The following is an 18,371-nucleotide window of genomic DNA, read 5'->3' as shown; positions in this document are numbered from 1 at the left end:
ATTATTATTATCTATATGGAGCACTTATGAGACCATCGTCTTACCCTATGATTGGCACTAAACAAACCAATAAGTGCAAGTTATTGCCCTCCTGACATCCAACACAAAGTGCTGCAAAAACCTCCACCCGATGGCAGCGCCGACAACTGTGTGTTCTGGAGGCGTTTCAGGCAGAAAGATTCCCAGAATGCACTGCTCTCACCACAGCCTCGCCATTTTGTGGTGACCTTGTGTCGGGGAGAGAGGGGGAGAGGGGGAAGGAGACAGAGAGGGGGAGAGAGGGGGGGAAGGAGAGAGAGAGGGAGGGAGAGGGGGAAGGACAGAGAGAGGGAGAGGGGAAGGAGAGAGAGAGGGAGAGAGAGAGGGAAGGAGAGAGAGAGGGAGGGAGAGGGGGAAGGAGAGGGAGAGGGGGAAGGAGAGGAGAGAGAGAGAGAGGGGGAAGGAGAGGAGAGAGGAGAGAGAGAGGGGGAAGGAGAGGAGAGAGGGAGAGGGGGAAGGAGAGAGAGAGGGAGAGAGAGAGGGAAGGAGAGAGAGAGGGAGGGAGAGGGGGAAGGAGAGAGAGAGGGAGGGAGAGGGGGAAGGAGAGGAGAGGGGAGGAGAGGAGAGAGAGAGAGGGGAAGGAGAGGAGAGAGGAGAGAGAGGGGGAAGGAGAGGAGAGAGGGAGGGGGAAGGAGAGGAGAGGGAGAAGGAGAGAGGGAGGGGGAAGGAGAGGAGAGGGAGAAGGAGAGAGAGAGGGAGAAGGAGAGAGAGGAGGAAGGAGAGGGAGAGGGGGAAGGAGAGAGAGAGAGGGAGAAGGAGAGAGAGCAGCAGTGAGAGAGAGGGGGGGGAGAGAGAGAGAGAGGGAAGGAGAGAGAGCAGGAGAGAGAGAGAGGGGGGGAAGGAGAGAGCAGCAGTGAGAGAGAGGGGGGGGAAGGAGAGAGAGGAGAGAGCGAGGGAAGGAGACGGAGAGCAGGAGTGAGAGAGAGAGAGGAGAAAGAGAAGGAGAGAGAGAGGGAAGGAGGGGGAAGGAGAGCAGGAGTGAGAGAGACAGAGAGAGGGAAGGAGGGTGAAGGAGAAGGAGAGCAGGAGTGAGAGAGAGGGAAGGAGAGAGAGAAGGGGAAGGAGAGAGAGAGAGGGGAAGGAGAGAGAGAGAGGGGAAGGAGTGAGAGAGAGGGAAGGAGAGAGGAGAGAAAGAAGAGATGCTGAGAGCCGGGCTATGTCGAGCTCAGCGCCTCCTCCTCCCGCCTCTTCAGGGCCTCGGGGCCGCCATCAGCCGAGGAGCTCAGCAGTGGCAGCCGGACGAGCAGTGGATGCAGCAATACTCCGGGGCCGTCATGTATCCCGATCACAACAACATCAAGTGGAAACCTGCGCCCTGGAACGACAAAGACCCTCCGGCAGAGAAAACCGTCTCTACCCTGACTGTAAACTTTGGGCCACAACACCCGGCAGCTCATGGTGTCCTGAGGCTGGTGATGGAGTTGAGTGGGGAGTCGGTCAAGCGGTGTGACCCCCACATCGGCCTCTTACACCGCGGGACAGAGAAACTGATCGAGGCTAAAACCTACCTGCAGGCCCTGCCCTACTTTGACAGACTGGATTACGTGTCTATGATGTGCAATGAACAGTGCTATTCTCTCGCTGTGGAGAAGCTGCTGAACATCAGACCACCTCCTCGAGCTCAGTGGATAAGAGTCCTGTTCGGAGAGATCACCAGAATATTGAACCACATTATGGCCATAACCACACACGCTCTTGATATTGGGGCGATGACCCCATTTTTCTGGATGTTCGAGGAGAGGGAAAAGATGTTGGAATTCTACGAGCGGGTTTCCGGAGCCAGAATGCACGCAGCTTATGTCCGACCTGGTGGTGTCCATCAGGACCTTCCCCTCGGATTAATGGACGATATATACACCTTTATGACCAATTTCTCGATCCGAATTGATGAGGTCGAGGAGATGTTCACAGACAACAGAATTTGGAAAAATCGTACGGTTGATATTGGAGTCATAACAGCTCAGGAAGCGTTGAATTATGGATTCAGTGGGGTGATGTTAAGAGGATCTGGGATAAAATGGGATTTAAGAAAATCTCAACCCTACGATGCCTATGACCAGGTGGAATTCGACGTCCCCATAGGAAGTAATGGAGATTGTTATGATCGCTATGTGTGTCGGGTGGAGGAGATGAGGCAGAGTTTGAGGATTGTACTTCAGGCCCTGAACAAGATGCCTGAGGGAGAGATCAAAGTTGATGATGCTAAAATCTCTCCTCCCAAGAGAAGCGAGATGAAGGAGTCAATGGAAGCATTAATCCATCATTTTAAGTTATATACGGAGGGATATCAAGTTCCGCCTGGGGCCACTTACACAGCGATTGAAGCGCCAAAGGGGGAGTTTGGAGTGTATTTAGTGTCAGATGGAACAAGTCGCCCTTATAGATGTAAGATTAAAGCGCCCGGTTTTGCTCATTTAGCCGGACTTGATAAAATGTCTCAGGGACACATGTTAGCTGATGTGGTTGCGATTATAGGAACACAAGATATTGTGTTTGGTGAAGTTGATCGGTAAACAACGCTGGAAATAATTCAATATTACAGTATATTAATAATAATAATAATAATGCGGTCACTCAATCCACAACTGTTTGTGGGACGCTGCTGTGCGCAATTGGCTCCTGCGTTTCGCCTACAAAATATACAATGAATTCACTTTACAGTATATTCTGTGAAGCGTTTTGAGACGTATCGAAGACGTGATAATGCGCTATATCAAATGTAAATTATTATTTATTATTTTCACTTTTACATCCTACCAAATTCAGAAGCCCTATTTCAATAACATTACTCAAAGTGGAAGGAATATCTCTCTGGAGCAGTGCAGAAACCCATCATCATGTTTGTGGGATACTGCTGTATGCAATTGGCTAACACATTTCACCAACAAAATATACATTCAATTAACTTTACAGGATATTCTGTGAAGCGCTTTGAGACGTTTGAGGTGCTGTATCAAATTCACGGATGATTATTATTATTATTATTAAGACTATCCAAACTGGACAGAGTTTCACATATGTACGTCACCTACACATGAAATTTCTCTGTTTGAAATCGACTACCCATTCTCCCGAATGGACTCAGCTTGTTTGCCTTATTCCAGAATGTATTCAATGCAGGTTGGTAAGAGTCAAAACCTAGTGACTCTGCAGTGTGCAAATACTGCTTCTCCAGATAGGGGCACCCTTACCCGCTTGATATCAAAGATCAGTCTGACCAAGGAAGATCAGTAATGGAGTTAAATAGTTAGTTGTACAGAATATACTGTTCTTTGAAAAACAAAACTCAACAATAATATTCAAAGTGAAAACTGACAGTATACCCTGTCACTATTCTGTACTCTTTACAGGACAAATACTGCATGTTTAACTAACAAGGTTTGAAGCCAGAATGACTTGTGCTCCCGCTTTATTCGTGTTTCCTGAACTATTTCTTATATCCCAGAAGTGAATCTGAAAGTTGTAAAATCGCAATTCAATTGCAAGTGATGCTATGTAAACACTTACGAGAATGACCAAGGCCCACTGGGCTTTTGCTGAAGCCATCCCTTGGAAAACCATATCTATGGAGATATGTTAAGGAAATTCAGCAAATATTTCCATACTTATCAGATACTGTACTGCTTTTGGCAATTAATAAATTTTCTTCTTAAGTACATGAAATCCATCTACTGCTTTCTTTAAGCTGAAAACACCGTGTGCTACACATGACACATAGAATGAACAGCAGAAATTCATTCATGACCCAGAGTTGCAAGTGCCAGCTGCTGAACCAAACTCTCGCCTTTGTTGTCTGCATGAACAGCAGCATTTGATAATGCAGTACACAACAAAGTCAGATTGGCCAGAAATTAAAATACTTTTGTAGCCCAAAGTCAACCAAATACTAGCCCAAAAGTAGCCTAATATTACGTGTTGCTTACCTACTATGGGTATCAGAGTGACCAATTTAGGTTAATGCTTTTGGAACTAAGAAAACGTCGTCAAAGGGTTCAAATTAAAACTTTAAAAATTAGGCACCGCCCAAAGCTGTTTTCTCACACATAGTACAACAAAAACACACCAAATTGGGTGTGAACCCACTCAATCTGGCAACATTGCATGAAGGTTAAAATGAATATGAGTAGACAAGATAGTGAATGCCAGGCTGGGCTGTGGAGTCCTGTAGCTCAGTGGTTGTGGAGTCCTGTAGCTCAGTGGTTAGAGCACTCGCTTTGCAAGCGAGAGACCTGAGTTCAATTCCAGGCAGAGGGCGAAACCTTGGGCAAGTTTCCTTACTCCACACAGAGCCTAATAATAATCCCTCCAAAAACCCAAAACAATAATAAATTGGTCATTTTCAATCTACGACTGTTTGTGGGACATTGCTGTGCGCAATTGGCTGCCGCGTTCGCCCGCAAATATACAGTCAATTCACTTTACAGTGTGTGTGTTCTGTGAAGCGCTTTGGGACGTCCTCCCGACGTGAAAAGCGCTATATCAAATGCAAGGATTATTATTATTATTAAAAGCATGCAGATTGTTGACCCAAGTGAAAACAGAGGGAGAAACAAATTCAGGGTTAAGGTCCTGGAAATGAAGAAGGTAAAGAGTTAGGAACTGATAAAACTCACCCTTCCAAGGTCAGCGGGTCAGAAAATGAGTCTTTGAGTCCTGATTTCTATGCTGTTGCCTTTTTTCTTAACACACGGATGAAGGATACACAGGATAAAGGTTATTGTTGCTGTGAACGAAAGGAAAGTACGGAAGATCCCGATTATTCGCCCTTCCATTTGGAAATTCGTCTTGAATATCAGCACAGAATTGGTCCAACAGGTCATAAATCCAACTCCAAAGGCTGTGTAGGTACTGATGTTATGTAACACACTGTTGACGGACAACTGGAAGGATGTCCGTCAACAGTGTGTTTGTGTCATTTGTGTCACAAAACTGTAGCTCTGTGCAAGTACAAATCACTCATAATTCAGAGGCTCACTAACATTCCTGTTTCGTTTAAGGTCCTCAACCATCAAATAACCATTTACAATCTTTATATTGCTATCCACATCTGAGACTGTGCTGAGTTAGCTGATCAGGGAGGCATTGTGGAGTCCTGTAGCTCAGTGGTTAGAGCACTCGCTTTGCAAGTGAGAGACCCGAGTTCAATTCCAGGCAGGTCAGGGCGAAACCTTGGGCAAGTTTCCTTACTCCACACGCCTAATAATAATCCCTCCAAAACCAAAAACAATAATAAATTGGTCATTTTCATTCTACGACTGTTTGTGGGACATTGCTGTGCGCAATTGGCTGCCGCGTTCGCCCACAAATATAGTCAATTCACTTTACAGTGTGTTCTGTGAAGCGCTTTGGGACGTCCTCCTGACGTGAAAAGCGCTATATCAAATGCAAGGATTATTATTATTATTATTATTACGGATGGTATAATTGCTCCCTGACCTGAAAGGGAAAGGACACGGCTGGAGACATGATCGAGCTTGGCTGTGATGCACTACAATAGCCAAATCTACTTATGTCTGCAGTCACCATTCAAACAAATTTTTCTGCAGATAAATTTTTACGTTGAGTATAATCCTTACATTTATGTTTTAGATGATCGATCAATAGTGATCAGGAGCTAATACCCTAACTTTTTCCCCCACTTCCTCCCAAGTCAATTGTCAGATCTTTTAATCGCAATCCCCCACATTTTCTCCTTACCCCTTTATACCTTTAATCCCCAAGTGTCTGTATGCCTCTCTCTAAAACATTCCTATTGAATCAGGCTCCATAGCTTTCTGGGGCAGAGCATTCCACATCTTCACAATCCTTTGTGTGAAGAAATGGTTCCTGATCTTAGTTGTAACTGAATTACTATAAACCTGCCACCTTCTGGTTAATGTGACTCACTGATTACTGAACTAGGTGGTTGGTGCCTTTATCTTCTTGGACACTGGAGAGAGTTAGAAACCTATGCATTTTTTTAAATAAATGTAAACTGGAAAAGCAAATGGACCAGAAGTATAGAACATAGCAACACAGGAAATACTAGAAGAAATAAGGCCGAGGTCCATCTAGTTCGCCTTCTTCCTGATAGTCGCATACTACAATAATGGAGATGTTGATATAGACTCACAAAATAATGAATCTGATGTTGTATTAGAGGTATTCTGTTTACTTTCCCTCTCCCCTCTATCACCCAACAGCCACACACACACATACATAATTTCCAGCAAAAGGTTACTGGATACCAATCAGTTAGACAAATCCCTGTCAGAGATTCCCTAATCCCGAGCCCAGCAGCCAAAGGCAATACCCCAACCTCTCGCCTAGTTCCAGAGTGGACGAGTCACGGAACTTGGGACAAGTCTGATCACTGTGGCTGTGGAGAGTGGGAACATGGCAGTGAAAGTACAGAGGAACAAGTTGCCCACTTTCTTCCCGCCCCCACCCCTGCTACCCCCAATCACCACACAACTGCTTCAAACAAATTCATGCCCAAGTAACGTAGGTTAAGATATGTGGCCAAAAAAAATTTAACTCACGTGCTAACAAGTGAACAGATCCTTTGCTCTTGCCTTGCTATTACATACGTTTAAAACAAAATTTAGCAAGTGTCTAAAATGATCCCAAAATAAAACATATCCAGAGTATTTTATTCCCATCTTCTTTCTCTTATTTCCCTCTAGGCCCCTCTCTAGGCTTCCCTTCCTTTTGTAGTGAAACCTGAATTATTCCATTGGGATGCTGGTTCTCCATGCTACTGTTGCTGGAGACCTCTCCTGTCTATTGACTGTCAGCCTTGGGCAGTAGTAGCATTTTCGTCTCTGAGTCAGAAGATTGTGGGTTCAAATCCCATGTCGGGACTTGGGATCACATAGTCTAAGCTGACATTCCAGTTCTGGGGGGCGGTGATACATTGTTGGAGGTATCGTCATTTCAGATGAGACATTAATTCGAGGTCCCATCTGCCTGCTTAGGTGGATGTTAAAGATCCTATGGCACATTCGAAAAGAAAGGGGTAACTCTCCCACTGTCCTGACCAACAAATTCCCCAGTAAAAATTGGTCACTCACTCCACAGCAAACTGGCTGCACGTTTTGCCCACAAAATACAGTCAATCCACTTTACAGTATATCCTGTGAAGCACTTTGAGACATCTCGACGATGTGATAAGGTGCTGCACAAATGTAATCTTGTTGTTGTTGTATCAAATGTAAGGATTATTATTACCTGACCCATCTTCCAGTGTTGTGACTTGCTAACAATGTTAATATGGCACAAATAAATGCATGCACTGAATTTAGTGACTTTAACACAATGACTGGTCCCCAGATGTGCTGGAGTTGGACCTGTTCACCAAACACACTACAAAATGTCAAGGCAGCCTGGCTCAGCTGGTAGCACTCATTTCTCAATCAGAAGATTCATTTTAAACACTCCAAGATGTTACTTGTGTGAAGGGCCAAAATAAATGCAAGTTGGTGTTGTTGTGGGTTCAAGCCCACATCAGCAGTTTTCATAGTCTGGACTAATACTCCAATGCAGTGCTGTAGTACACTGGATTGTGGGAAGTGTTAAATGGTCGTTACTTGGGGGAATTGTTGGCCCGGACACTGTCAGAAACTCCCTTCTCTTTTCGAATCGTGCCATGGAATCTTTAACATCCACCTGAACAGGCAGACGGGACCTTGGTTTAACATCTCTTCCGAAAGATGTCACGTCTGACAATGCGGCGTAACCCCAGCACTGCATCGGAGGGTCAGCATAGACTATATGGGTTCCAATGTGAAGCTTGAACCCACAATGTTCTGACTCAGAGGCGAGAGTGCTACCAACTGAGCCTGGCTGATACATTTGCTCATAGTGCACATGTGCAACCTGCAGGAAGTGACTGTGGCAGCCAATTTAGCTTTATCCCCCTCACGGCTTATGGACCTGAAACAGTCAATTCATTATAATGGGGGTTTCTATACCAATCTAAAAAGGTTATAACTCAGTACAGACTGGGGATCAAACCTGGGATCTTCATAGTCCACGTGGCTCATCTATACTCTGGATAAACTCGCTGAATGAACCATGAGGAGAAAGCCTCAATGTCGATGTAGAGAGAGACGGAGAGCCACACACACTCACACACAGGTACAAAGCTTCACAGCATGTATTGTCAGGTGTACAATGCATTGATATTCTTAATATTAATAAAAATAAACTAACAAAAGATATTTAAATTTAAATAAATTGTTTGGAGTTTTAACAAGAAGTAAACTTCTCAATTATCAGCTGGATTTTAAACATTTGAACAATATTAATTCCATTTAGTTTGGCATCAATGCAAATGCTTCAAACCACCTACAGGTAACTCACATCCTCAGCAGAGGGAGAAGAACAAGTCCAACCTCTATTTTATTGTAACTAAATAAAACAAATTGCAGACTAGTTCACACAGGATAGTAGGATCAGGAGGGTAAACTTACACTAATCATTGCAATCATAACAACAATCAGGAATGCAATGGGAATGCACATCCAAAAGCTTATTTTCTTCATTTTAGCGTGCGGTTTACTAATTTTGACTTCTTTCTTTTTGAAACAAAAGCGACAAGGTGTTACTTGCACAAAGATTTTTTAGCGGGCATGAGGGTGTCACAGAAGAAACTATCAACACCAATCATAACTAGTAAACAAACCATTGACAAGAACAACAACTTCATTTATATAACAACAACAACTTGGATTTATATAGCGCCCTCCAGGTCGGCCAGCGTCGCAGAGCGCTTTACAGTAATGGATCCCGGGGCCGAGCCAGGGGGAGGGGGAGGAAGGTGACCAAAGGCGCGGTCGAAAAGAAAGGTCTTCAGCAGAGACCTGAAAATGGGAAGAGAGGGAGCGAGACGAAGGAAGGCAGTTCCAGAGCCTCGGGGCATAGTGGCTGAAGGTACGGCCGCCGAGGGTGGAGCCGAGGACTCGGGGGGCGAGGAGGAGGCCAGACCCGGAGGAACAAAGGCAACGGTACTGTTTTGAGGAGAGAGGAGGTCAGAGAGGTAGGGGGGTACAGAGGAGTGCAGGACCTTGAATACAAGGGTGAGGATCTTGAAATCAATCCTCTCTGGGACAGGCAGCCAGTGCAGTCTGGCAAGGACTGTGGTGATCGGGGAACGGAGTTTCGTGCGGGTGAGAATGCGGAATATAGAGAATAAAGAGGGCCCCTCACATGGGGTAGCGTCTTGGAGCACTGATCATTGAACCAAATGCAACAAAATAACTCAAACCACCTGTAGCAAGTGCCAACAGAAAGGGAGGGACACCTGCTCCTCCCAGACACATTGTCCCATGGATGGGAATGTCTTTCGAACCCTCTAGGCTCATCGATAGGCTTCCTTTTAGTAGAAGAGCCCAGTGACTGATCAAATGCACAACCCTCCAATGCACAAATACCGAACTTTACAGTAAATCTTTTGAAACGCTTTGAGAAATCCACCCAACACGAATGGCGCTATATTAAATGCAAAGATGATTATTATTTTATTATTGGGAGGGCATTTCTTGAAGGCACTACAGGGCACTGTTTCTGGAAGCCTCTCCAGCCTTCCTCCCGTAACCCGATCACTATGTAGGGAGCACTCACCCACTCCCAGCTCCAGCCAGCGGGTTGGTTGCAAGTTGCTTGATGGTGTGGCTACTAATGCTCTATGTAGTAGAAACGGCTGCTCAAAGTCCAATATTATGCTGGTTTCAATATATCACTGAACTGGTATCTGCTGAACTGAACTCTGCCTTTGTCTCAACACCATTTATTGGTAGGAGCTAAAATGCACAGCATTAATAGAACATAAATGGGACACTGGGTGGTGCTGTAGGTTTAGCAGAATCATTTCACATCTGTGACCCTGGTTGAAATGCAGCTCAGGTGGGAATCTGCTCTGCTGATTGTTACGGAACCAAGGAATAGGAATAGAAAGGAATAGAAGTGGAAATGCACAGCCTATCGATAGAATCTGAAAGAGAAAGACAGGATAGCGTTTTCAGTGGGACTCTTCCTCAGAGATGGTGGATTGGTGGCGAGCAGAGAAAGGCAAGTACAACAACAACTAAATCAGTAGTATCTCGGAGCACTTAACAGTGATGTGGTTTGACATCTGCCGCCCGCATTCTCACCCGCACGAACCAGTAGATGTAGTATATTTTGATTTTCATAAGGCATTCGACAAGGTGCCACATAAAAGGCGCTACATAAGATTAGGGCACATGGAATTAAAGGCAATATATTAGCATGGATCGAAGAGTGGCTAATGGGAAGAAAACAGAGAGTAGGGATAAATGGATCCTTCTCAGATTGGCAAGATGTGACTAGTGAGTTCCACAAGGATCAGTGCCTGGGCCTCAAATATTTACAATCTATATCAATGATCTAGACGAGGACATAGAACTTAAAATATCTAAATTCGTGGATGATACTAAGCTAGATGGGAGAGTAAGCTCTGAGGATGACACAAAAAGATTGCAACGGGATATAGATAGGTTAGGTGAGTGGGCAAGAAGGTGGCAGATAAAATATAATGTGGGGAAGTTATTCACCTAGATAGTAAAAACAGAAAAGCAGATTATTTTCTAGAAGGGGAGAGACTAGATAGGGTTAGTGTTCAGAGGGATTTGAGTGTCTTTGTACACCAGTCACAAAAAGTTACTTTGCAGGTACAGCAAGCAACTAGGAAAGCTAATAGCATGTTGGCGTTTATTGCAAAAGGGTTAGAATACTAGAGTAGGGGAGTCTTGCTGCAACTGTATCGGGCCCTGGTGAGACCGCACCTGGAGTATTGCGTGCAGTTTTGATCTCCTTATTTAAGAAAGGACATACTCACCTTACAGCATAGATTCACTAGGTTAGTTCCTGGGATGAGGAGGTTGACCTATGAGGATAGGTTGAGTAAACTGGGTACAGAGCAGAAGTAGAAGACAGGGAGTTAAAGCGCAAATACACAAATAACAAGCTTGAAGTGAGACAAGAGATTAGATTTTTTTTTGCTCTGCAAACAGCATTTAATTATGTTGTGCAAATGAAGTCCTTTAAAAAAAGGATGAATATCTAGTTGAAAGAAATTGAACGTTATAAAGATAAGGATAGACATTAATATGGTTGAACGCCCTGCTGAACACCCATGATGACTCCTATGCTGGGGAGATGGCAGATGAGTCACTTGTGGAATAGCGTGGGCTGTATAATTGGATTAACATCCTAGAATGATGATTATTTGGGGAGAAATTCAGAGTTTTGCTTTCTTTTGCTTTCTTAGCCATCTCGTTCAAAGACAGTTTGATTGTTGATAACAATAATCCCTGCATTTAATATAACATAAACATAATATAACCTAAAACATCAAAACATATCAAAGTGCTTCACGTGAAATTGTCTACACATCCATTGTAGGGATCATGAATTTGAAGGCAGATGTGGCAGCCAATATACATGCAGCAAGAGCCCCAAATCAGCCATGTACTGAAGGACCATCCTGTAACTCAGTGGTTAGAGCACTTGCCTTGCAAGCGAGAGACCTAGGTTCAATTCCCGACAGGGCGAAACCTTGGGTAAGTTTCCTTACTCCACATGCTTGATAATAATCCCTCAAGAAAAATAAAAATAAAAATTGGTCAGTTCAATCTACAAGTGTTTGTGGGACACTGCTGTGCGCAATTGGCTGCTGTGTTTCGCCTACAAATATACAGTCAATTAACTTTACAGTACATTCTGTGAAGCACTTTGAGACGTCTAGAAGATGTGAAAAAGTTGCTATATCAAATGAAAGGATTATTTATATATAACATGTCATTCAAAGGATAGAGTGCCTGGTCTGAAAGAGGTGCACCATTGATTCTTAAAGGAAATGAAACACCTGAATGACGTTTAACTGAAAAATTTCTGAATTCACTTAATTTAGAATAGGTTCCTATTCCTGAGGATTGGTTAAATGGGTATTTAGACATGATAATCAAATCTGAAAAGTATAGAATGGTAACAACAATTTGCACTTATATAGCGCCCTTCACACGGAGTAGTGTCTTGGAGCGCTAGTAAATGTAATAAATTATAATCCTTGCATTTGGGTTAGTGCCTTTCATGTCAGGAGGAAAGCATAAAAGATAATCAATTAAAAAACAGTCTTTATGAAGTCAGAGATCAAGCTGAATCAAACTGCTAATGTTTTTTGAAGATGCTAAGGACATGCTGTTTTTACTTTTTCTTGGGATGTGGGTAACATTGGCAAGGCTCGCATTTATTATTAGCCTGGTTATTATTACCATTTCTGGTTACCCTAAGAAGGTGGTAATGGGTCCTACTCTTTAAACCACCGCAGTCCTTGTGGTGATTGTTGCTCCCACAATGTTCAAAAGGGAGTTTCAGGATTTGGACCCAGCCAGCATGAAGGAGGGAAATACACAAGGAAACCTAGTTATAGAATTTAGGTCATGGTATGTGAGTATTCAGGCTCCTGTGCATCAGACTTGTAAACAAATCAACCATATACATTGACAGTTTCTGCATCCAGGATTCCAATTGTATACAGAGACAAAACCTTGTGCAATGACTCACTACTTCTCATTCAAAGTACATGATGCAGGGTTGCCATTCTTTTGTTTAACATTTTTTCTGGAAAATGTTATGTTCATTTAAGGATGTTAATGCTCGCATGTTTTCCCATTTCAGACATGTAATATCAGCATCAAGCACTTGAAGGTCCAGTTCTTGATCATTGGATGCAGAGGAAAGCTCTCTATAATGCTGTCCGCTTCTCAGAATAGCATAATTTACTTCAGGCAGCATGTACAGCATGAATATGCCATTTTGCCTGGTTTACTTTACCACCCTGGGGCCTCTCTGAGCAATAATAACAATTTAATGCTGAATTAAGAATAGTGTTGGTAACTAGAAGTGCATAATAATCCTTGTATTTAATATATAAATATATATTTAATAATATTTTCATTTAAACACTTTGAGACATCCTTTTATATCAAGAGGATGGCTTAAAGTGTTTAACAGGATACACAGTAAAGTTGAATGACTATATTTTATGGGTGAACACAGCAGTCAATTTACACACAGCAATGTCCCACAAACAGCTGAGAAGTGACCAATTTTATTTGGGGGAATTGTTGGCCAGGATATCTGGAGAATTGTCTTTTTTGACTAGCGCCGTGTAAACTTTAATGTCCACCTGAACAAGCAGATGGGACCTTGGTTTAATGTCTCATCTGAAGGATGGCATCTCTGACAATTCAGAACATCCCCAGCAATACATTTGGAGTATCAGACCAACTAGACTATATGAATTCCAAATCTGATGTGGGATTTGAACCCACAACCTTCTGTCTTTATATTTGTCACTCATCACAGAAAGAGAGCAAGAGAGGGGAATCTATATGAATCTGAGTAATCTTCAAATCCAGGACCCACTGGTATGAGGACGGTATGTAATACACTGCACTTGCTTAATCTCACCCAGTTTTGTTCTCCATGATGTCATTGCATATAAGTGTCACCCCATGTATCAGTGTAATTTCAGACCTGTGTCTTATGACTTTATTACCAAGCCTTCCTTGGCCATAAAGTAATGAAAAGGGCCACCTGGCTGTAATCCTATATTGGAAAAGAAGAAAGAAAAACAGGTTCATATGGTTCACCTCAATCCTTTTGATGTTTTTTGCCTTGCTGATAGACTGATCTTTTACATCATGTGGAAAACAATTTGATTTGAAAATAAAGAAATTGGCCATTTGAAGGTGATTAGTCTATTTTACCAACTTGCCCCGTAACTCCTCTATAATGACAACATTAGGCTCTTGGATGGCTGCTGATTTAATTCAACTCCTGGTAATAAGTTGCCATGACAAACATGAGTCATTATAAGCGAGAAGCATCATTTGGCAATATCACGTGGTTGTTGTAATATTTTTAGACGCGCAGATTGAGTTGGACAGATGCTTTATTAATGGTTTATGCTGCTTCTGCTCCTCGAACATCTATTGAAGCATATCTTAGTGCTGAGGGTCAGTTTTAGAATGACGTGTATGTAACCTTTTTATGAGATAATAGGATCACCTAAAGCCTGCCCGTGCTTTTACTCACATTAAAACCTAATGTCACATATCATATTATCACATTTATAGCTCAGCAAATTCATCCAGTGAGGAGCTGATGGACATAGACTGAATTGTTTGAAAGGAAATAAAAATAGTGAGGCCTGGGCGTCCTCTATAAAAGGCACTTCATTGTGATTAAATGGAATATTTGAGGAAGTAAAAGGAAAATAGAATAGCAAATTGCAGACAACAGCAAGTAAGATGCATATAACTATTTCAGTTATATAATGAATAGGCACCATGTTATAGACCAGATAAATTCTTTAAGGAATATGTTAGGAAGAGCTATTACTCCAGTGGACACTCAATTGGAAAGTGACATACAAGTCTGGTTGCTGTGATCCGGGGGTGAGGATGGGGCAGGATACCTAAGTCCTAAAGCCTTCGAGGAGAGGAACAAGTCTGATCCCCAGTATTTGCTGTATGAGCAATGGGAAATTCCATAAACATGGGTTCTTAATGCTAAACATAGATACCCAGAGAAGTGAATGGAGCTGAGTGAATTGGGTATCAATCTACCTCTATTTCACATCAAACCTGAGAGCACTAGATATAACAACAACTTACATTGATATAGTCTATTTTAGATGGCTAACAATGGGCACACAAAAGTGTTCCATTCCCAGCACCGTATCATTCAAGCACTATATCAAACAAATAATGCAATTTAATACACCAGATATATAATAATCATTACATTTGGTATAGCGCCTTTCATGTTGGGTGGACATCCCAAAGGATATACTGCTTTACAGAATATACTGTAAAATGCAGTGAGAATAAATGTTTTTTAAAAAATCAGATTTTATATAGAACATAATTTACATCCCCTGGGGCACTATATATGTCATTCCTGACTCCTTAACCCATTCAGCTTTCCCCCACTTCCTCAATATTGCTCCTCAACATTTAGCCTTATCCATGCTTTTATCGTGTCCAGGCTTGATTATGCTAATTCCCTGCTTGACACTTCCTGCAGGACTTCAAGGTCTCATCTCATTCAAAGTCCATCTCAAGACCTTCCTCTTTGAAAGTGCCTCTGGTCATCTTACCCCCTTCCCACCACCCCCTTTACTCCCACCCCTCTGAAATCCAATCCCCAGTTCAGGTGCAAACCCTCAACTGGTTTAGGTCATCCTTCTGATGTGAAAGGTGCTATACGAATGCAATTTGTTGTTATTATGTAAGAAGCTCCCTCTTTGTTCTTTTTGTAGGCGAACAGTTCAATAAATGTATTGCAACTAGCTGTGTAAAGAGAATAGATTATTTTTTAAAAATCTGATATTATATAGAATATAATTTATTTGCACTTGGGCACTATATGAGACATCATTCCTCGTTGTGTAAGTAGCAGAGCACAGCAGCCCCCTCTTTATTACAATAGTCAGAAGGTAGACCAACACAATCACAGTAACAGAGACAACAAGAGACAAGGCAAACTTAGCAGCATTTATTTTAAACTGTTTCAAAGTCCACATTTAAGTTAATGAGAGAGCATTCGACTCTGTAATACGCAAACAACATTTGCTTCAATAAATGGGTCAACAGGATAGATAGATTTTATTTTACCGCCACCCTCCCTGGTACATAGCAATTTTATTTTACATGGGCCAAATCTCTTTAAAAAAATAGATTGCCTTAAAGAAGCACCAGTGCCTTTCACGAGCCTTGTGAGCCTGATGCAGGGTTATAGTGATGAACGACCATGAAAAAACAGGGTGTGATATTGTGTGAAGTCAGGTAAGGTCAGTACTCACTTTAACAGGTGCCTGGATTCCCCCTTCTCTTTCACCCTCCCTCATTTAAATGTCACCACAGGGTTCAGCTTGGTGAAACAGGCAGTGGCACTTCTCCTGTTGTAGATACTGGAGCATCAACATAGCATGCACAACACAAATTGTGCAAAGTTTAGGATTCAGGCCGCGAAAAATCAAACTATGCACGCTGGTTCGGATTTACAATTTTCTAAAATCTTTAACGCATCTCTGGCACATGGCAGACTTGCAGGGTTTTTTTCACTTGGGAATCGGAATCTATAATACTTAACTACTGAGGTAGGAAGCATTAACTTGCCCTAATGAAAAGAATCCAACTTAATGCCAATGAGAGCTGATTTGCTTTTTAACTCAAAAAACATATATCTGTTCACAGGGTTTGCATTTCAATTGCACGCTTTGGGTTGCTCCATCCCCTGTTTGGGAAACAGCTTTAATATAATTTGTTCCTTATCAGTAAGCATTTCAGTGGCAAATGGTGCTTAATGGGGAATTCACTGACAATACTAATGCATCTAGAGACCCTTCAACTCTCTCACAGTCTTAGACTTTTGGGCCACTGTCCTAAAATTTCAGATTGTGCAAATTTTGAAAACTGCTTAAATTTAGTCCTAATTTGGAGGCTGGTTGTCCTTAGGTCTTTTTAAGAAATGCAGAAAAACAACTCCCAAATTAACACTAAATCTTTAAGCATTTTCTACAATTCGCATGCTTTGCCCATATCACCCCTGACAAATAAGTGCTGGAATCTATCATACCACTTGTTTTAAATCTAAAACAGATAGTTTGCTTATTCAAAGAACCATAGGAAACATAATGCTTCTTTTATCACCTACCCAGCCTCCCGCAGATTGGAGGTTGAATGGAGTTCATGGAATGACAATGTGTGGGCACTTATTCAAATATACGTGTAAATTCCTCACTAATATTCTTAAGAATGCACAAGTTTCTTTTCAAATAACTAGAAAAAAATTAAGACATGAAATTGCTTTAGAGTCCATTTAAGTAAACTCATAGAGAATGTTGCGTGATGTTTGCATTTCTCAATTTCTGCTGAATAATACTGTATTCAGTGTTGTATGTTAACAAAATGTCAAATTTGTAAAAACATATGTGAAAGAAAACTTGCATTTAATAAAAAAATTCTCATATTTCTTCCCTCAGACATCACCTGCCAGCATACACACCACCTTCTATCCTGAGATGATCTAATGATCTGCTGAAACTCAGGCTGTCACTTTCATTGCCTGAAAGGGTGGTGGAAGCTGATTTGATAACAACTTTTAAGAGAGAAGTAGATAATTATTTGGGGAGGACAAGTTTGCAGGGCTATGGGGAGAGAGCGGGGCAATGGGATTGAATTGGATAGCTCTTTTCAAAGAGCCAGCACAGACACGGTGGGCCAAATGGCCTCCTTCTGTGCTGTATGACTTATCACCAAGTACGCTACCTCCAGCTTGTAGTGCTTTTTTCCACCTATGTTCTTCCCTCCCCCACTGCAGGCATTGTCCCTGTTTGCTTCTACTCAGGTGCATTTCCAAGGTCCTCAATTGCCCTGTGGTACCTTGTACATTGATGTGCGAGCCTATCAGAGGCCTAGTGAGTGTGTCACAGTGCCAAACTCAAACCTGTTCTCACCCAACACCTTAACACAAGCACTTCCAGTAAGGGGGGTGGGGTGTGTGGGATCTGGAGCAGTAATCTGTCTGATTTTCCCTTCTCTAAACTGAGACGCTGAGGCCAACTGTGATTTTCCAGTTGAGATCAACTTACTGAACAACGGTGATTGTACCAAGGCTCTTCCTGGCCTGTACGTTCAGTTACCTTGGATATACTTCATGAGACACTGAGTTCCTCAACTTGTCGTGCTTAATGCTACGGGGGCCTATTACTTTTGTTATGTTTATATTGTTATTTCCCATTATAGATACATAATGAGAAGATTACTATTTAATAGCAGAACAACCAGTGGTTGGGATCTCAAATTTAGTGGTTGAATAGATAATTCAGAATTAACTACTTTACACAGAGGCTGATTAACACGTGGACAGCTTGCTCAAGATGATGGTGGAGGCGAATACTGTCAGCAGTTTCAAGTAGGAATTGGATATATTTTTGACGGTGAAGGGATTGGGGAATGTGTGTTATGGAGCCCAGCCAATTGCAGTGCAGTGGTTTCTTCTGGTCCTGCATCTGACCAGAATAGGACGAGTACTGCTAATCAGAGAAATAAAACTAGAATTATCCAGCAACAAAGACAGGTCTTATTTGATCTTATTCAGAGTGAATCTACAATTCAATTGCAGACTTACAACATAGCTGGACAGTCATCACTCAAGCCCCTGTAAATCTCCTCTAAATGGGAGAAGGCATTGTGAGTTTCTTTGGTGCTACCAGCAAGAAGAAAGCATGATTTCAGCAAAGTAAGATCATTTTCAGTTTT

General features: G+C 42.3%; 1 protein-coding gene across 1 annotated transcript; it reads left to right on the top strand.

Moving 5' to 3' along the window:
- The first annotated feature begins 1,135 nt into the window (after nucleotides 1-1,135).
- On the top strand, nucleotides 1,136-3,702 carry LOC121850168 (NADH dehydrogenase [ubiquinone] iron-sulfur protein 2, mitochondrial-like). Its single transcript, XM_042340536.1, has one exon. It carries the CDS (start codon nucleotides 1,179-1,181, stop codon nucleotides 2,550-2,552), a length of 1,374 nt encoding a protein of 457 aa, XP_042196470.1. The 5' UTR covers nucleotides 1,136-1,178; the 3' UTR covers nucleotides 2,553-3,702.
- Nucleotides 3,703-18,371: the final 14,669 nt, after the last annotated feature.

This window comes from Callorhinchus milii, unplaced genomic scaffold (assembly GCF_018977255.1).
Source record: "Callorhinchus milii isolate IMCB2004 unplaced genomic scaffold, IMCB_Cmil_1.0 Scaffold1, whole genome shotgun sequence".
In the NCBI taxonomy this organism is placed as follows: domain Eukaryota; kingdom Metazoa; phylum Chordata; class Chondrichthyes; order Chimaeriformes; family Callorhinchidae; genus Callorhinchus; species Callorhinchus milii.
The sequence above is the reverse complement of the archived record's forward strand: the minus strand, read 5'-3'. Positions and strand labels throughout refer to the sequence as shown.